Source organism: Antedon mediterranea, chromosome 2 (genome assembly GCF_964355755.1).
Source record: "Antedon mediterranea chromosome 2, ecAntMedi1.1, whole genome shotgun sequence".
NCBI lineage: Eukaryota > Metazoa > Echinodermata > Crinoidea > Comatulida > Antedonidae > Antedon > Antedon mediterranea.
The window spans coordinates 1418178-1440336 of record NC_092671.1 but is presented as its reverse complement, the minus strand read 5'-3'; the positions used below and the strand labels follow the sequence as shown (position 1 = coordinate 1440336).

The following is a 22159-nucleotide window of genomic DNA, read 5'->3' as shown; positions in this document are numbered from 1 at the left end:
CAGCATCAACCCACCAACACGGTTTTTGTATGTTTTACACACATGTTATGCTAGTGTTTATTCACGTATGTATAAGCCTATTTGAATTAACAACTTTACAATGACAGTAACCCGTCATATTGTCTACTGTACCCATGCAATACCCTTGACTTTAAAGTCTTTGTAAATCCTTGTTTACCAACTATTATTTAAATAAACACATACATGTTTGTATTGTTGCCTTTACTGTGCTTAAATAGATTTAGTAAAATATTACTGAATAGAACTTAAATTATGATATGCTTTTGAATACTGTAATAAGCGTAACACGCATAGACATGTAGTCTGTCTATACAATTTAGCAAATGCTTAGTGTATAGAGGGAGGGGTTTAAAGGGCGTCTTAACACCTCTTTCTCTATTCAAGCTAGATCCATTTTCCACCCAATTACCAGCAAATCCTTTTAAAATGTCTTGAAATCAAAGCCTTTCTTTCAATCATCAAATAATTTTGTGATAAGTAGGTATTAAACGCGTTATAAGTTTACTATAATGTCATTGTTAAGCAGCGAGTGTACGTTCTTTGATTTAAGTTAGTGATCATAAACTTGAGTAACATCATTGTCCAGCTTTCATCTTGTGGTTTTCTTCAATTAAAACCAATAATCGTAAACTATATAGAATTGCTTGTTATTATTATAATTACAGTGCTTTAATATTTATAATTGAATTTTCAAGTTGGATTGTAGTTTTTTCCGGTGTTTCTGACAGGTAAGTCAAAAAGATATTATCTAATTTAGCATCTTTTTTAAACAAGTTGAACGACTTCATCACAACCATTGTATATATTCTAGAAGATTTTAATAGCTTTAAAAATTAATTGGAGAAACTTAATAAATGACCTGTATCTAAGTCCTTTTTGAGCTCTACTTAAGAATTGTCACTGAACTGTTTCTTTTTTCTCAATCATTGATATAAAGCAGTTTAAAATCACAATTTTTGTATTATACTGTAATTGTATGTGTAGACTGGATTTTAACCAAGAAATTATTACACTTTTAAGCATAAGCTTCACAATATCTCCTTTTCTCCATTAAAAAATGTATCCTATCTTTACAGTATCAACATACTGTATTGTGCAAATACTGTATCATGCAAAGAAAATAAAAGAATTTTCACCTATTAGTATTAGTTTATTTTTTTCAACATTATTTTTTAAAATCGGAATCTCTTTAAAAGTCTTAAACACTACTAAAGAAATATACTACTACTCTATTGAGATTCACAATTACTATATCATTGTTGCGATGTAAAATATTGTAGGCACATTTTACATAAACATCTGCCATGCATTCCTCTTTCTGTACATCTTAATGCCATTCTCGTTTACTGTCCGCTTTCAATTGCATCTTAAATTATATAACGTAGTTTAATAGGACATCTTGCTATTCTGTATACTGCATATTATTGGACGAAGGCTCAACTAATTTAGTGCACTATAGGAATGAGTTAAGTTATTATTTCCATTTATAATGTTAATTGCTGATGTCACAGCAGTGTTTTGTCCCTTGGGGATAATTTCTCACTGTTTAGTAGAAGTGAAGTCACAAAATTAAGATTTGTTGCTTAAGTTAAGAAGACAGTTAATGAAATAATAATGAAGGTGATTATACATGAATGGATATAATGACATTGTGTGCAAGTAAATGCATTAGAATGGGTTTAGACCTTAATAAGCACTTAGAAAATTACGTACTGTGTGATTTCATTATAATTTAGGGGTCAAAATTTAACCTTGATTTTGGAAGAAATTGTTTGTAGATAACTTACTGATAAGCCTAGATGTACAATGATGATAGATACAGTAAGTCTATTTCCTTTATCATATGTACTTTCTTCCAGAATATAGACGGAATTTAGAATCTACTGTAGTTAAATTTAACATAGACATGGCTAATTTTCTTACTATAAACACATTTTCTGTTATAATATGATAATATTGATAGATAGATTTTAATTTGGCAGAATATCAAATAAATTAATTTAAGAATCTCGTCATTTTTTGATGATTAATCATTGTTAAAATTTCAAAATACAAGTCTGTTTAATCTTATATACTGATAGTTGGAGTATAAAACTAAATATATATTCCTATAAAATATTCAGTATTCTGTTACTTCGTTCTTTGCAATTTTAATGCCAATTTTATACTAATTCTTATACATACATATACTATATATTCTATATATTCTTGTATACAAACATATACTATATAAACCATAATAAATAGTTTAGACAAAGTTAAAACATGACATTCAATTACAAAATGTAGGCCTACTAAATCCGTTATGAGTAAAAAGAAAATTGTACAATTTATAAAATGTAGGGCATAATTTAAGTTCATTATTAATTTGATGTTTATAAGATATTACTGATCTAAAGCTGTAAAGATGTTTTTAGCACCAAGATTACCATCGTTCTATACTTAAAACTGTATGATGTAACTTAAGTTAAGCAACATCACCAAGACCAAGTAAAGCCAATGAATCTATATATCACTTGACCAGTTTGGAGTATACTTAAGACTGATAAGAAAACTTAAAAGCATAAAAGAAATGTACAAAGCTTAAGTAATAGAAAATCATTAAGCCAAATTTCTACAAAAGTGGAACGGTACGCTTAAAGAGCTCAACTTGAATCTGACTTTAATTCTTTCTAACTTAACAACTATCAAGTACCTTGATGATTCTTAAGAAAACTTACAACTGTTTAGAATTATTCCTGATATAACCAACACAAATTGTAACATTTGCATTTTCTTCTCTGAAGTTTAATTTTGTAAATGCTGCCCTCTATAATTGTCATTTCTATACTTTCTGTAGGTGAATCCATAGGAGATAATATGAGATGACCCAAATCTTGACTTATGACATTTTAAAAATGGACATGAAAATATTTTAGCCAGTAGGTGCAAATGAGTAAATATCTTTTTACCTTGAAGAAATATGCATAATCTCTATTTTATGCTGTTTACTAAAATTAACTTTATATGTACTTTTATTTTTATCAGAGTGCCGTGGCCTCAATCCTCAAGTTAACACACACCTATCTATTATTCCTCCATCTATTGCACAACTAATTAAAAATGTTGGATCAGCATTCAATATTGAATAATTATAAAAAATGTAGTAGAGTTGTTACCTCTATATATAATGGTCTCTTCCAAAGTTTTCTTGAATGTACAGTGATAGTGATTCCTATTGGTCAGAAAACAAGTCATGTGATACCTTTATCCAAATATGGTGTTTGTCTATCAAGAGAGCAATAATTTACTATGAATTGGCAAATAGGTGAAGAGGTTTTAAAAGTGGGAAAAATAGCTGATTTATTTCAAAAGTGGTCTTCAGTCTCCTCTCAAGTGGAAAGATCTTCTTGGATGATAAAATAACTTGTTGATGAAGATGGATATTATTTCACTTTTTGTTACAGCTTAAATGGTATATTGACTTTTGTAGCCTATCCTATCTGTCCTTCAGGTGTGTTTACATAAAGGTAAATTTTCTACTCTCTGTCCTACAGCTGTTTATATACAGGTACATTTTGATATATGATCTTTTTTTAAATACTTTTTCAATCAAGGATGAGTGTTTAACATGTGAAATACAATCACATTTTGTATCAGATACTTGCTTGAACTTGTTAAACCACATTACAAGTGTTTACATATGGTGAACAGGATTGGGGACTTGTATTACATGATATAGGAGTGTTTCTGTACTTTCTGCCTTACTTTCTGGTTGATTACGCTTGAGTAAGGTAGGTGTAGTGTACCACTCCTTTTTATAAATCTTGGTAACTAAATGAATGTTGTATTTTACCTAACTAATAACGGTATTGCATTGTTTTATGTAAGTTGTGACAATTTTTATATATCCAACAATATTGGGAATATGCCAGTTTGGTATCAGCCAGAGAGAGTGAGAGATTGATAACTCTGGGAGCGACGGCCGACGTGCAAAGACGTCCGTCTCCAGCAATACCTGCTAAACTTAATAACAGTAATGTATTGTATTATCTAAGTTGTAAAAAACTATTGTATCCGGCAATTGTTTTTGTCATTCACTTTTTTTTTTAAAGATTAGTTAATAATTCTGTGTAATATACCGTATAAAGTATTAGTAAAATTTTCACAGATTACTGTTATAATAATGGTCATTGTATGTTTTTTTTTAAATGTCATTAAAAATCCAGATTTGATATTTTATTTATTTACTTCCTTTTGGCCTTGAGTGATATTTTATTATAAAACTCAACCAGACTGGACTGTGGTTTGCACCACCTGAAATATAGTGACCTACTTTCACAAGCACCACACTTAAAAAATAAATTTTGTGTTCAAATTGTGTACAGTAAATTAATAAATTTGATATTTTACCTATGCAGAATTTTTGAAATTCAGTAATTTTTGTAGAATTTTTGACCTTTTTACAATTTTTAATCTTAAAAAACAAAAGGGTGCTAGCTCATTCATTTTCAGTTTTCAATAATCTGGTTCTGACCCTGTATTGTACTATGGTGGGACTGAGAATTGGTCAGTTAAGTTGAAGTACAGTATTCAAGACTGGTAGCCATTACATAGAGCCATGATCAAGTCCATACAAACTACAAGGACAGGGATACCAATATAAACTTTTAAGTACATTATTTATCTAATTATTCATAATTTGGGAACTTAATCTAATACCCGCGCCCTTGACACCAACATGTGAAAGATTAGCAATGATGATTCATATACATAAGTGGGAGGCAGAATTAAAGAAGATATTATGAATGATGATGTTTGTATTGGTTTTGGTAGTGTGAGAAAGTTAGTCAACTGTTCCCACCTCTTCATCTTGGATCAATAATGAATCATACGGCATCATAGTTAATGCGAAACATGTGCAATTTAGATTTATTTTAGGTTTGGCAAGGTGGATCTATAAACTATTTGATAACGCTGAGATATTAAAAGTTAGTTTCTGATTTTATTTCATGGGTAAATCTTTTTTTCCTTTTAGTATTGGTTTTTGTCACTATAATGTTTTTATTTATGAAGTAACACCTTACAAAATATGCAAATTCTGCTTTACATAATTTTAAAATTAGGTGTAGTCCTTGTAATTCTTATACTTTTATTTAACATTGAAAAGTAAAATTCGTTTAGTTGAGATGGAAAGTCTGAACAGTTAACACGCAGCTAGTCACTTCATGTTGCATGTTTCATGGAAACATTTCGCGATTAAGCGCTCTCGCTAGTAGATTTCACGACTCTCAGATTGTTTGACTCTTTAAAACAAGACAATCAATGTGTGAATGACCGTAGGACTTGACCGGACTGAACCGCTTGGTAGTTTGACCAAAAAAGTAAAATGTGAATGAAGCTTAAATTAAAGTATGGTACTTAAAATAAAGCATGATTCATATACTGTACTTATGTAATTTGAGGATTTTAAGAATGTTTTTTACATCTTCAATCCGTGATGACTCATTTGCTTAAAGCAAGTGTATGCAGTAAAATTATGAAAGTTAAGTTAATTGAATGACAGGCTTAAGTTTGGCTCAATTATTTACAATATCTAATTGAGTTCAAATGCAATGTTTACAAGTCAATTGTTTATCTGTTTTTAAAAGTCGTTATACCGCAAAATACATGCCCAGTCTGTTGATCTTGGAGAGTGAGAGCGTGTCAGACATGTTAACTTGTGTACCACAAGGTCAGTTTTTGTGTAGTAGGGTCAAGTGGATACTAAATTTTAGTGCAAACTTCGAGTTCATTTACCTTAATTACTAAAAAAAAAATTGAAATATTATAGCTATTATTGGAGATCAAGGTAAAATAATAATTTGTATATAGTTTTTGAGTTTATAAGAACATTTTTATTAAGATTTTAGTTTAATAACCCAATCAAATTTAACGTTACAGCTGCTATACAAAATGATATGCCCTTTACACAATATGAATACAGTACACAGTTACGTAGTGAGGTGCAAAAGGCCCCTTGTTTCTTAAAGGGCCCTCCAATGCTTGTTAATTGCATTGGGGCTGTTCATGCTCTGGGCCCCTCTTAACTCTCGGCCTCTCTTAGCTCTCGGCCTCTCTTAGCTCTGGGCATCTGAGCTCTGGAGCCCCTGGGTTAATCCAATGAGCTCTCATAGCCATGTGCCACTGACAGTAAAGTAAAACCGTAGTACTGTAGGTTATTCACTTTCTGAGTTTACCATATAAACTCTTTACATGCTAGATGCAAGTTGGGTGCAAGTAAACTTTCAAGGATAACAAAGATTAAAAGAAGATCAAACCATTTACAACAGCTACTGTATGTAGGAATTATTCCATCTCTTTAGAAAGCATTGAGAGGCATCCCAAAGGCTTAGATCTTGGGGTGTGCCGATGAATATATGATGAACTATTGAGTATTTTAAAGCTATGGTCAAAACAAAATATTTTGATTAAATTTCAATCAGACATGGAGGATAGATAAAGATAAAGTTAATCACCCTTTTCATTATGCAAGTTTTGTTTCACCAAGCTCTCATTTGGGGGTGTCAAAATTCTGGAGAATGTTGGGGAAGATTCAGGATTTTTTTAACGGGGAGCGCCAGGGCCATAGCCACCAGTATGGTTGGTAAGGTGACCACTTTTTTACAGAGGTTGACAACCCAGTAGCTTGAACAGAGATTGTTCAAGCACCACTTTATTTCTCGTGGCTACATCACTGAGCGTTAATCAATAGATACCAAAATGTGGTTCATTCATTAAATCTTTCCTCCGCATCACCTTCATTCATTATCATTTTTAATTAGTTTAAATTGCTTTGTCAACTTTTGGCAGATCTACTGGTAGACTTAATTTAGCGTTATTAAAGCAGTATTAAAACTTTTCAAATTGGATATTTATCTCAACAATGCTATTCTGTTCCTTAAGTTATGACCTTCAAATTTTACCATCAGATTCTAAATAGTTATTAAATGCCACAACTTAAGTTGCTACCATCTGTAAAAACAATTATCAATTTGTTCGTTGGTTGATGACATATTAATGATGGCTGTCAAAACATTCTGTGTAAAGATAGAGCATAAAATTAGACATCTAGGATGTCAATTATAGCAATATTACACTCTATGAATAATATTAAAAGTTCATTGTGTATGTTAATGATGTTATTATTATAAATAATAGGAACATTAATTTGACAGTTAATAATTTCCTATTAATATACAAATAAAACATAGTAAGATACAGTATCATTACTAAAGTTAAAAGACCCGTTTTTCAATTTTAAAATTGCAATAAAAATATGAAAGAAATAGAAGGATAATTAATGCAATGCAAAGAAAGCTTACTATTATATATTATATACTTGCATAATCAGGGTCAACAAACTATATTTACTGCAGTAACTTCAGTATAATAATTTTGACATGGTCCATTATAAAAACCAAATACTGTATAACAGCATAAATTTGAAGCATAAAATGAGCACATTTGTATCCAATTTACATGCATTTTTAGTAGTAAGTCAGATATATTGCCTATCGCCTCATACATTATGCGGTTGAGTTAACAACGGATGATGTTAGTGACGTTTAAGTAGGAAATTCTCGGCCGTTGAACCCTATAATATGGGGTAACATTGTCATTTCTGGGATAAAACTGTTTCCTTTATATGGTGTACAGGTAGAATGTTATTTGGATAAAATATTGTAACAACATTTCAAGAAACTTTTTAATTTATATAATACAAGATACAAAAAAAAATTAATTCATCTTAAAATCTTTTTTGATTAACCATTTTCCTTATTTAAATCTAAAATTAAGAAATGTTTTGACTAGAAGATTTTAATTTGATTTGTTTTTTTTGGTGTCCTTTCTTGTATATAAACAATGAGTTTGTGTAGGGAAATAAGCATGTGTTTGGAAATTTACGAGTAAGCAGAAAATGCCTTTGGATATAATATAAAGTTTCCACGACATGAACACTAGCAACCTGATAGTGTAGATCAGATGAGGTTTGTTTTTTTGTAAAGAAAGACTCTTTGTAATAATCTGTTGATTTATAAACATCCTGATGACATGATAGTTGTAATGGCTACTCGCCTTTTCTTAGAAACGTTTTCTCCTTTTGTTTTTGAAAATTTATTGTGTGATTCATCATATCGGAACCAATCTGGCAATAAAACTTGTGTGGTAAAATAAGATATTTTAATTCAGTCTAATTTACCATTTTACTTTTTGTATTTCCTTCATATTAGGTTTAGTATACAGTACCATCCCTTTCCCTTTGCATGGATTAATGTGTGTGTAGTGTTACAATTTGTGAATTGGTTGAATTTGAAGGATTTTACTCTGCATAATTGAAGCATCTTCTTGGACATCAAACAGGTTAGTGGCTTGCTATATCTATGGTTAATAGAGTGATATGACGTAATAGTCAAGGGGTTGAACTATGAAGTGAGAGGTGGGTTAAAATCTGTACATATCAGGTTAATAGAGTGATATGACGTAATAGTCAAGGGGTTGAAATATGAAGTGAGAGGTGGGTTAAAATCTGTTCATATCATCATATTGACTCTATTCTTAGGCAAGATACTTGCCAAGTTTCCTGGACTTTCTGCATTCTCATTCCTGAGGACGATCAAAGTATATTGATCGAAACGTCGAGAAACTCAACAGTTCTTTTCAGAACTAATACATGTGGTGTACCGCAAACTTTATATCAACAAGATACTTTACTCAGGGGGATCGGGGGGATCGTACGATCCCCCCGCTGAACAGCGAGTTCCGCTTGGCCTCCCACTTTTTTTTTGCTGGGCATACTAACACAACACGACGATTGTTCACTACAGGCCTAGTCAAGCCTTAATAAATTTAATTAATATATATATATATATATATTTTAACTAAAATATAAAAACCTAACACTAAAATTTACAAGATAAGTTCTATTTTATAACTGCTGAACATCGTGGTTCTGGAGCTAGCGAGCTGTACACAGAGCATAGTTGTTGTTTGGTTGACATAACAGGGTATTCCCCTACACAGATCTCCGCGTGCGTGTGTGACGTGCCCAGCCAGCTGCTTGATAGAGAAAGCATGCAGCTCACATGGACGCAAGTGCAAGATGCAATGGTTGAGTGAATTCAGGTATCATCTTAATTCCATGGTTTTTTACCTAAACACCACATGATGGTGAATATGCCTGTTAAAGTCTCAATGATACGATCCCTAATGTACCATGTTGTTGCTAGGAGGCTTGAAAGGAGGAGGGATCTAGCCTAATTTCGGTCGGCAAGAGAATGCCGTCCTCTGACAATATAAGGTCGGCAATATTAAGGTCGGCAATTGAAATTTGTGAGCTGGAAATTACACCAACAATATAGTTCATAAACAAAAGAGAATAGCCGGAAATGCGATTTGTGGCCATAGGCATATAGAGAAAAAAATTTCGAGGGTATGGTTCCAGTGGCGGATCTAGCGGGGGCATATTTTTTTTTTTTAATTAAATATATTTTAAAAACACGTATCGTTTCGACGGTCATCAATCACCGATGGTTTGCACATTTTCATAGTGAAAATAGTACGTCGGAGCACATCGCCAGCTTGATCGCATTCCACCAAGCATGTACGTCGACATCCTTTGTGTACTATCAATCTCTAGCGTTACCAACGATCATTCACAGTTAAGTGTAAAAGGAGCAAGTTGATAAAAGCCATGTGGTGAGCTTGGTCGCGTTCCACTAAGCAGGTCGGCATCCTTTGTGATCGTCACTCCCGTATTGTAGAGTAGCGGTACCTCAGACGATCAATAGAGTTGATGAAGCCACATGGTCAGTGCTACTATACTACGCGCCCATTTATTAAGTACAATAAAAACAAAGGCTAGGACTGTATGCCTATGAAAATTATCCCGTTAGGGCTAAATTTTATTAAAACGTATTACTATTAAAATATTAACAATGCTGCAGCATTTCATGACCCTTGTTGTTTTATTTGCTTTCCCGTCGATGATTCTCATAAACACATTGCGATGACATCATGACAAAAGAGGTGTTTTGTTTTTTTTCAAATCACTAAATATAATGTAATCGAGCCGGACCGCTAAATTTTAAACGATCGTTATGCCATGATTTTAATTGTCAAAAACATGACCGTCAGTCGATGGCTCGGAGTTTCGATAAATCTCGCGTCGCATGTGTTGCGTGGTGAAAACACTCTCAGCAAGTTTGCTTCATTAATATGCATGAGACTCTGTGACGACCCGCTTTAACGGGACGTCATTTTACTTTAGCTGCATGCGAAGTATAGTGACCGCGATCGACCCGGCGTGCGTGTAAAAAAATAATACCGGCCTAGGCTAGGACAAGTTTATAATATAACGGTGAAAAACATCGTCGCGTTGTAAAAATTTAGATGTAAAGTACAGGCAAGTTGTTAGCTTGCTTTTGGTACCCTAGGTAAGTATCAGCTGCATATTCCACATGTCGTAATTTGCGAGCTTTAGAGTGTTTGGTAAATGACATTTCATACTGAATGTGTCGACACGAACAAACGAACAGATATGGAACGCCAAGAGTGCATCATTAAAACTGCATTCGACATATTAAAAATAAATTAAAAAGAAATAAATATTATACATTACATGGTTAAACCATGGACGTATAATTACATCTGGTCTTCTTATAACGAACACTATAGGCCTACCAAGCAGCGTGTTGCGAACATGTGCATGGGGGGAGGGCCATAAGAAAAGCTTTACATTTCACACATGCATTGTATACGGTCAAACCTTCTCACCCGCCGCTGAAAAAGGGGCCATTTTGACCTGGTATTTCGTGTGCTAATCGGATCGAATGCAGTTTTAATGAATGCACTCTTGGCGTTCCATATCTGTTCGTTATGAAATGGCGATATTTCTGTATTTTTTCAATCAATTGCTTGCTTGCGAGTATTATATAAGGTATGGTTTAAAGATCTTTGGCTATGTTCGGCTTCGGGATGTTATACCACACTTAGGCCTAGGCCATGCCTAGGCTAGGCTAGGGTCGTCGGTTTCGTGTTATGGGTCGTCCAATTCTAGGTTGTCCAATTCGAGGTCGCCCGGGTCGTTGGGGTCGTCCAATTCGAGGTCGTCGCTTTCTACACACCCTATGTGCATATAATCATTACTGGAATTTTCTGCACATAAAAAGATTGTTTAGGTTTTTTTTTTGTATTATAAATCGGTTTTTAATTATTTCAGAGTTTTACTTTTTACATTTTTTCTTATTTTTTACCACCCAATTTGAAGTAATCAGCCTTTAGTTGGAGCTAATAAGAGGGTCAAGGAGGCAAAAAAACAACATAATATAAACTTGATTTCATTAATTTTAGTTTGCACACACAGGTAGCTCTAAATGTCAAAATACGTTTAACATCCTTCAAAAGATGAATGTGTTTTAAATTAAAAGTTTTATTGATAGATTCTTTGAGGTTTTTAGTGCCAATAACAGTGTTTATTCAGGTAAACGTAAAATAAAACAATTATGTTTATTTTGTACCCTGGGATATTAAATGGCAATTGTTGGTATTTTATGCGCAGTTTGTGTATTACCTTACACCTTTATGATTCTTTGGTGTATTGAATTCATTTTTGATAGTTTAATAAAAATCAACATTTCACCATCACCGTATTAAACCATTTTATAGAACTTTGTTTTGAAGTTTTAATTACTTTTTACCTGCTATATGAATGAAGTACATACTTAAGGACTGGCTTACTCATTAACTTAACTGGGTTAAAACCATCATCAATTTTATTTTTCATTTGAAAATATTTGTTTTAACTTCCTTATTTGTAAGTCTCATGTGGTTTGCACTTTTCTTTCTACACCTGTTCAAGCCTCCAAATATAACATTTATAACATATGTGATGCTAATAGTTTTATAAGCAGTTATTTCCTTTCAATACCATAAATAATAACAAATACAACAATTTAGAAAATATTTTTGTCAGGTGTTTGTTAATGTGGGTTTAGTACAGAACTTCTTAAAAAATGTTTTTATAATTTTATACAAAAAAAAATGGAATATCTGTCATGTGGAGATACAGCACTGAAAATCGAGTGCATTATGATAGATGTTTTTTTTTTTATATGGAAACCATTAGTTGATGAAAAGATAAGAGAGTGATGCGTTTGTAAGATGTTCGATCAAATTCTAATCTACAAGTAAAACTGTTGGTGCCTTTTTAAAGCAGTTAATCTGGTAATTTCATGAGTTACACCATTCCAACCTTTTTTCCTTGGCAATGAAGCGCCGTATGGGCTTGTTCACTCACACGATTATTAATACGCTGTCCAGTTTCATAATCTTTTCAATTTTTTATGTTATGTTGTAATATACAATGGATTAAACTTTTCTTTTGGATGATAAATTGTATAACTACTGTGGAGTAGCTTAGTGGTATAGAGGTATGAACGTAAGGCTAGTGATGTGGAGGTCGAGTCTTGCGGCAAATCATAGAATGCTTGGGACGCTTGCTCTCTCCTTTTGAAAACTAAAGTGAAATTATTAATTAATTTTTGATATCTATTTTTCTTTTTCATTGAAGTTCATATTTTTCAAGTGAAAATTATGTCACAGGATGGCAAAACATCTCACCAATAACTCTTCTTTTTGTAGAAAATTTCAAAACATAAAGTGACGTTTATTAGAAAAAAAGAAAGTTTGTCGGTAAGCTGCCCTCTTGTGTCTCATAAAAACATAAGTTATGGCAGATGAATAATCTATATTCCAAAAACCACAAAGTATAACGATTGTTTATAAACACAAAATGTGTGAGATTTGTGAAAAAGAAACTTATTTAAATTAATGAATTTAGTATGTGTAATAAAAAGAATGATTGTGCTTGTGGTAACATTCTTAGTATTGTGATTGTGACTTAAAGACATAAAGTCTATACATTGTCCTATTATGAACATTATAAAGGAGATTTATTACAGGGTGTTTGACATAGGAAACGCACTGTGGTAGACAATCCTCAATGGTGTTTTAAAACATTTTGAAAAGGGATAATAAAACCCTGAATTTTGTTCTATTTTATAGTTAACCTGATACATTAAATAGGTTTTGCAATTGTGTATTTATGTGTGCATTTTAATAAGCAAGGTCCTGGTAGCAGCGTCCAAGTTTATTCTGTTTGTTATTGTTATTGATATAAATAACTTCTTATTACCTTATTTATTTTTAAGGGTCTTGGCTTAAAAGCTTTGCCATATTTTTATATCCTTAGTTTTATGGAATTGATAAATTGATTTTGATTGATTGAGTATCATTTCAGGGTTATGATCTGAATATTTTGTCTTCCCAGAGAACAATTTTTTTGCAAGCGCACCTCCTCATTGTAATTTTAATGTTAACAGGATAGCCAGCCTTATATTTTTTTAACTTGTATGCTGCCCTCTATAGTTACAAATGTATGAAACTTTAGAAACACACTGATATGTATGGAACGCCGTTTACGCAAGATTTCGATGATATGAATTTTATGACGCGATATGTGAATGAAATGCATCGATATGAATTAAATGGTGCGATATATGAATGAAATGTTTTGAATTGAATGCTTTGAATTGAATATTTTGAATGAAATGTTTTGAATGAAATGTTTTGAATGAAATGTTTTGAATGAAATGTTTTGAATGAAATGTTTTAAATGAAATGTTTTGAATGAAATGTTTTGAATGAAATGTTTGAATTGAATTGAAAAGTCAAACTATTGGTGGCGTATGTCATTCTCGCTCGCGATTATTTTCTCAACCTCTTAGGCCTAAGCCTGGGTACCCTCATCTCCTTTCTTCCACGCTGCCTTTACAGAGAATCCTAACAGACCTGGGTTCGGAAATATGTATTCCAATGTTTCAGGTCTGTTAGGGAGTCTCTGTAAAGGATTCATATTGATGACAGCGTTGAAAGGAGATGAGGGTACCCATGCTTAGGCCTATTAAGAGGTTGAAAAAAAATCGCGAGCGGGAATGACATACGCCGCCAATAGTTTGACTTTTCAATTCAATTCAAACATTTCATTCAAAACATTTCATTCAAAACATTTCATTCAAAACATTTCATTCAAAACATTTTATTCAAAACATTTCATTCAAAACATTTCAATCAAAACATTTCATTCAAAAAATTCAATTCAAAGCATTCAATTCAAAACATTTCATTCATATATCAGGCCATTCAATTCATATCGATGCATTTCATTCACATATCGCGTCATAAAATTCATATCATCGAAATGTTGCGTAAACGGCGTTCCATAGATATGAATTATAAGTCACTAATACGTTGTTACAGCAAACAGAAAAAAATATTAACATATGAGTTTTTTTAATGCAGCATAAAATTTCAGACGGAAAATATTTAGAGCTACAATTAAATGTCCCTGAAAACTAAAACTGGAGATATTAAAAGATGTCCATGGTATAAATGAATTAGTAATGTTCACAGAACATTAATTTTGTTACCATGACATCAGGATTAATGAATGCTTAGCAACAGGGCAATTGGTAAAACTAATGGTCAGACAGGTGGACAAGCTAATGGTCTTTTATTAATGTGAAGGTCAGGTACAGATTTGGTAGCAATTTGTTGCCATGGTGATCATTGTCAATAATTTTAATATTTGTACAGTTAAGCTGAACCTTGAGAGGATTCATAAGTGTCATTTGGTATGTACTCATAGATTTGTTTATCTGGTATTCATTCTGAATGTAGAGGAATAAGCTGTTAGCTCATTGTACTAAAAGCTCTGTCTACAGTATCAAACTAGTTTGACCAAAAAAGTGTGCTCAAATATGGTGGTGATATGACATCATCATGTCCATATATGGGCACATCATATTTTTTTGTCACATAAAGTTTGATAGTGTAGACAGAGCTTTAGCCTCAGCATTATGTGGTAGGGTGGCCAGTTCCTTTCAATGCGCACACTTTCTACCCTAGTATTTTTCCAGTGGACTGCAAGTTGTTCTTATTGGTTCTTTCTGTATGATAGTCATCTAACCTCTACAGAGACCTGCACAATTTACTGTATTCTATTATTAAACATGGATGAATATAAATAAAACAGTATTGTCATTTATATGTTTCTCAAAGGATATGTTGCCATTAGTAATGGCTTCTATTTCAATATAATGCTTTGAGCATTTACATTTTAAATGTATTTATTTTTTCCAAAGTAGAGGAAACACTTATGTTGACTTTATATGATAGATTGTAAAAATGAAATGTTTTGTCATGGCTTAGTAGGTCACTGACATCGTCTGTGGTTTTTGATCCTTGACCAAAAATTATTATGGTTTTGAAATAAAAATATATTGGGTAAAAGTAATGCAGTAACAAACAAATCACTGAAAACCAGCACTCAAGGTAAATAGACCAAACTTGATTGGATAAGGGTGATGGTAAATAAAACTGATATTAGCCAAGGACATACTTAATGAAAAATGTGTATCTAGATTTAATAGACTGAAGTTCTATAGCATATTTTATAGTCCACAAAGCAAGAATAAATTCTTATTTTCTTTTACTGGGATATGCAAGCAACTTCACTTCACTGTTTTTTTCATGGCTATCCATTACATGAACTGGCAAGGTTAAGGGAGCTATATCAACATCTTTAATACTTCCTTTAATTAGGAATCTGGTGTTTCATTTCTTGTTTAAAAAAAATTATCGTATACTGCCCTCTATGTTTTTATTGATAGATGATGGACTATGTGTTATCATATTCATACAAAATAAAAAACCAAAACAGAATTTTCTCAAATGTATCATTGTTATCACCATTTTCACTGTACTGTATTAATATTATATTCAATTTCTTTATTTCTAACCTATTTTAAATTTACAATTCTGTCAGCGTCTATGACGGACAGAAATTAATATGCATAAATATACAGACAATAACAATTGAATTGCAACTCGGGTTTCAAATTAATATTGTTCTACATATTATATACAATTTATGTTATGCAGCATAATTTTAATATTATATCATATTTAAATACCTAACCTATTTTAAATGTGTTAGATTGCCAGCGTCAATGACAGAGCATATCAAGCATACATTTCAGAAATTAATCAATAATTCCGTAGGCCAATTAGTTTGTCAGCCTAAGAATAAACATAATTATTCCATTATCCATGAGTCATTACTTTAGCTCACGCTTATTTCCCAAGTACAGTCTTATGTATTTTAGCATCATGCACATTTGTCAATTTTAATATAATTAAAAAAATTACTTTATGTCACCTGGTTATCATTAGAAACAAATAGGCTACAGTCCAAAATAAAAGTACATTTTAAACTTAATTTTAATTATAAAATTAACACATGTTCATGTTGAAGTAATTCAATTTTCAACACACTTAATCTTTGCAATTCACTATGTGGAAAATGTAGCTACATGGAATATATAACACGTCTGCTGTTATAGAATGTTCTAAATATATTTTATGATAAATACATTAGGTTAAAAAGAGAGGATGTAAAACGCTGTCAGTTTGTTAAATTTATTTGCCTGAAGTGATATAAGATGATTACTTTTCACATGATATATAGCATGGTTGTTCACAGTATTATATATATCTCTTTTTTTTTATTTACGGATATTTAATGTTGGAAAATATGTTTATTGGCAATTAAATATCAGCTTTTAATTATCATTCGTTAGAATGCCACAGTTTTTCAAAATTAAATTAATGTCATCGTTATAAAATAACATTTAATTTCAAAATACATGTAATTATCATAAAGTAAAATAATACTATAGTAAACAAAACATTAATTTCATCCTCTGAATTATTCTATCAACAGAATGATGAGAGTTGGCTTTAGACAAACGAGAACACGGTTGCCATTAAAATACACAATTTATACATTATTCAAAAACAATTAGAGTGTTTGCCACTATTAAAATACTGTAGAAATGGTGTAAAAGTGATGATTTACCTTCTAATTAATTTTGTATAATTTTGTATATACTTTCAATAGAAACCCTATGAATCTTTTTTACAAATTTGAAAGAAAAACAGCAACAATTTACGCGTTATTTTAAATAATGTTTAGATAAATATTAGTGTTGTGAAGTTAAATGTTGATTTTCCATTGTTCTTTATCGCAATTCCCACTGATAATTTAATTATTCTACTACTAGCTTTAAGATTGTCATCATTCTTGAGATGGATTGATATTATGTCAGCTCCAGATCTTGATTCCACTTGATGTACCCATTTCATATCTAAATTGCATCTTAGTAGCCACCTGGTAGAACAAGAATGCTGTAATCTATAATAGATGAAAGTAAATTAAGTTAAGTTCTTGCTAAGACTCCCCTTTACGTTGCTGTAACAGTTGTCATTTTACATGTAATCCAAATGCTTAATGATTTAAGTTGATACTTAAACCTTGCAGTATACTTTACTTAGTTTTATTCCATCTTGGTGAAACGAAGTTGGTTTCTGGTCCACATTGAGAAGATGGACCAGTACGGTTGGTAAGGTTTCAACCTGACCACTTTTTCACAGGCCTTTGACAACCCAGTGGGTAGGGTTGCACAGAGGATTGTTCCCTTTTCTTGCAAACAACAACAAACACACCACTTTATTTCTTGTGGCTGCATCACTGGGACTGGACTCATGTATAAGAGTTCCCTTATTTAAATGCAAAAAATAAAATAAAATATCCCTATGTATGCTTTCAACAGAAAAAAACAAGGCAGCAGAAGACCTAGAAACGTCATACCACAGCACCTAGTCTTGATTTCTCCCCTATCATTTAGTGAAAGAATGCTTGTGAAGTGGTATCTGTTTTACTATACGTTAGTTCCACCTCTTTAAGAAGTGAAGTATCCCATGTTCATGCCAGCCTTTAAGTTGTACTTTTTTTCATTTTGGTAAATTGTTTTAAGTGTTTCAGGATTTATCATTATTATAAATTAGATTGTGGAGCACTGTGGCGCAATGATTAGAGCATTGGACTTGCAATCAAGAGGTAGTCGGTTCCAGCCCCGGCTCGGTCACTGCAGTGTTGAGTCCTTGAGCAAGATTCTTTATCCACATTGTTCCTCCCCACCCAGGTGATAGAAATGGAGATGGGCACTACGGCCGTTAGCATTAGCTTGGTTTCGACTTTACCTACCCTACCTTATAAATTAGAAGATAAATACAGTATGACTTATTTGATAAATTGATTACTTGTATAATTGGTTCTGCTTGAGTACTATTATTGTTAGATAATAAATTACATTAAAATAGATATAAATTGTATAGATAATATTTATATCAACTAACTCCCAGTTCATTTCAGCTTTATGGCCCATGTTTGAACCAATGAGCTACTCGATGTTTGAACCATGGAGCTACTCCGTGTTTGAACTATCCAGTCTTTTCATCCATGACAGGTGTAATATACCAAAGGTACCTTAGTGTTGCGTGAGATAAATTATAAACACTTAAGCAATTTTACAGTATTTGAATAGAAATAGAGATTCATGTTGCAGAGCAGCTGCCATGGACTACAGACTCTGTGTACAATGAAAACAACGCGTTGAAAACTACCTCAATTTAAAGTGCCAATTTTACAAGTTCACATCCTATAATAGCTGTTTATGTTTGAGTGTCAATGTTAGTTGAATAGAGATGGTAGGCGGAGCAGATCGGAAAATTCAACAAAAAAACCATACTGCCACATTTCAATAAAAATGCACAATTTGAAGACAACTTTCAATTTCAAATAGTCTAATTTATTGAACAATTCTCAAAAATAGATCTTTGGATCTACGGTTTATAGTACTTATCCGAGAAGACTTGTTTCACCACCAGAAACTACAGTAGTAGCAAGTCGGCCTCAAACCCATGCCAATATACGCGCTTTAAGTACGGTAAACGGTGCCTCTGCCTGAAAGGCTCGAGCAATTGAACTTTGAAGCAGACTTTCTGTCCTAAAGTGTTTAATGTATCATTTATGATTTGTCATGACATATTTATTTTATGTAAACTGATGTAAAACAATTATTTAAAAATTCAGTATTCTCCAAAAAATTAGAATTAAATTAATAATCTATTTTACATATAGGCGTTGTTGCATATATCACTAAAGTGGACTATAAAAATAAGGATGGTATAAGGAATGCCAAGTATAGGATGTGCAACTTAAAATTCTAGTCTACTTAATACTATAGTTATATTGGTGTGTTACTACTAGCTAGCTGTTTAATTTCTACTGTCCACTCACCATCATTTCCATGCCAATTATCTCACGTAAATTCCTTAGCATAGAAGTGAATTTAGTATGGTACTCCTGGGACACTGCAGTCTAATCAATATTATATTAATATTTGTTATTACCCAATAGACATTATTATTGAAACAAAAATTAATTTATAATACTGGTTATTTTGTTGAGGATGTATAGAACAAAATAGTACCAATAGAACACACAACTCGGCTGTAACTATTTGAAAAAAAAACTGAAGAAGCTAAAATATTTTGGATATGCAGCTGGTGTAAATATGTTATATACAAAACTTTTATGATTATGTATATTAAAAAAAATAAAATAAAATTTATAAGGCATACAGTATTAGATGATAAAATAACATTATAAATATAATACATAATGTTGTTGGATTATGATCATGAAATACCAACGCTCAGATGTGTACGTACCGTAAATGAGAAAAGTTACTGTAGTTTCTAATTGACGAGAGGCTTTAGTTGGAGCGATAGTTTATATAAGGAGCGCTTAATTTATAGACAAAGCTGGTATTTAAGCACGCACTAATAAAGTTGGCTTTGCACACTACAACAAATGCACACATGTGTGTCCCATTTAATTGTAGACCAAAATTTATTTGGATTGAACAATTCATTGATAGATTTATTATTAGAAACTAATTTTTTGTGACCCAAGTTGACCTGTCGTGAATTCGGACGATTGTATTAAAATGTGTGACCTAAATTAGTTACTTATGATAACAAAAAGTACATACATTTTAAAGTATTGTAGATTATTAGGATTTTAATTTCAATTTAGTTTGAAAAATGACATGTTGACTTTAAAGTAATTATATGTTGAATTTATTGATTACTAAAAATTGATAGAACATTAATAAATAACGTAACTGTAACAGAAAAGTAGTCCTGGAAATAATTGTTTTGGGATTTAAACAAATGCTGTTTGACGAGTTACTTGCTGTGTTAGATATGTACGAAATTTAACAAAATAAAAGTTGATTTTGAAAAGTAAAAAAAAAAAAATAAAATGAATATAAATGTCGTCATTCACTGTTTTTCCATGATAATAAATGTTAGAATCCAAAATGTTTATATAAAAAAAGTCAGAGGGTGAAAATGGAAGGCTTTTGAGGATGTTGTATGTCTACTGTGTAATACTATAGATGTGTTGGGTTTAGCAAAATTGATAGTGTATGAAAACATGAAAAAAATAAATACATACTAAATTATAATAATAACAAATTCAAAGTTGACATCTCATTAGCATTATTGACATAAATATCATATTTTCTTATTAAACATGATATTTACGTAATTATATATTAGCAGATGTTGTTCATTTGCATAATTCATAATCTTCATATCATGTAATTCCAATCCTACTTTATGTTAGTTTCCATGGTAGTCATGACAACTGAGAAGTGCTCTTTTTATTTCTCAACCAATCTTTAATCACCTAATTATTTGCAATAATGATTAGAATGATGTGCACATGTTGCCATGGCAGCATATAAATTAACCCTCTTTCCAAAGACCGTTCCATTATTCATGAATATATTCCAAGCAATACAATGCTGTTTCATTGAGTAAAATTATTGAAAATATTGTGGAATGAATCATTTTTATCAAGGGATAACAAAATCATAATTCTTTAAATTTTTAATTGAAATTAATTTCATTATTTTATTTATTTAATTGTAAAGTAATTAAATTATTTATAGTTGTCCCTGGATAATTAAGTATATACTTAGTGTCATTGTATTAGAAGGTTGTAATATTGATTTACGGTTGAATAGTCACAGTTGTCTAATACATGCTTTACTATTCACCCCTTTTGATGAATGGTTGTGTCCAAAGGCCCTGTTAGGAGTAAATCACTATAGAATCTATGTACTGTAGTATGTACATAGACGAGCTGTCAGAATTAAAAGGATGGCAGCTATTTGAAGGGTTGTTTTTGTTGCTGGATGCCAGGGAGATTAATACAGGGATTTTAAATACGTAACAAATTCCAAAACAATTATGGCTGTGATGTTATGGAAATGGGAAAAGAACAACCAGAAAATAAAGAAGGTAAGATCCATGGGATAGTGTCGTCTGCTATTTATTGACTGGATATTCCTCTTGAGTGCTTTTGTTATTTGTATTGATTGAATTCTGGAAGGTTTTTTCATGTTCATGTTTGTATCGCACTATGATGCTAGAATGACATTTATTTATAAAAACATTTTTTGATATTTAATATTCATGTTTTTTTTTATCATTTAAATAATTTGTTATGTGTAATTTGTATACTCTTTTCACTAAGCATTTAAATAATATATTGTATTAAAAAATTAAATATAAATTTAGATATTTACATTAGCGTAAAATACTTATATGACTGAGTACAATCCCATGGCATCAAGATATTTAGGGTGGGATTATACATGAGGACCATGGGATTATATCTGGGGTCATATACATTTTTAGGTCTTGTGTCTATTTTATTAATGAGAAGCTAATTAAATAAACGATCAAAATGTTATATTTATTAGGTAAATATATATTCAGATATTAGAACAATAAAATTTAAATCCAACAATAATAACCTTTTATTTAAAAAGAATCTTTTTTTTAACAATGGCAATTTTCCCAATGAGTCAGTAACATCATGAGTGCTGTCATTTTGAATGTTGTACAGTAGTAATAATGCACGTAGTGTTTGACAGCTAAATTGGGTACTAGACACGTCATTCATTTTGAACAACTAACTCTTCCAAATAATTAAATACAAAAGACAGTCACGTTAGAAAGTAAAACTAGGTTTGTCTCATGTGCGGTAAACAGTCCTCATTCCTATTATAAACTTTTTAAT

The 22159-nt window shown here is 31.5% G+C and overlaps 1 protein-coding gene across 7 annotated transcripts in view; it reads left to right on the top strand.

Moving 5' to 3' along the window:
- The window catches only part of LOC140040004 (neuron navigator 2-like), a 184744-nt gene that overhangs the window by 9921 nt on the left and 152664 nt on the right, over positions 1 to 22159 (top strand). Inside the window, exon 1 of one of the 7 annotated variants that reach the window (XM_072085617.1) lies at positions 21237 to 21375. The exons of the other annotated variants lie outside the window; for them this stretch is intronic. Coding sequence (XP_071941718.1) covers positions 21325 to 21375 — 51 coding nt within the window. The 5' untranslated portion in view covers positions 21237 to 21324. Of the gene's footprint in view, positions 1 to 21236; positions 21376 to 22159 lie in introns of those variants that run through there. 7 annotated transcript variants of the gene reach the window in all.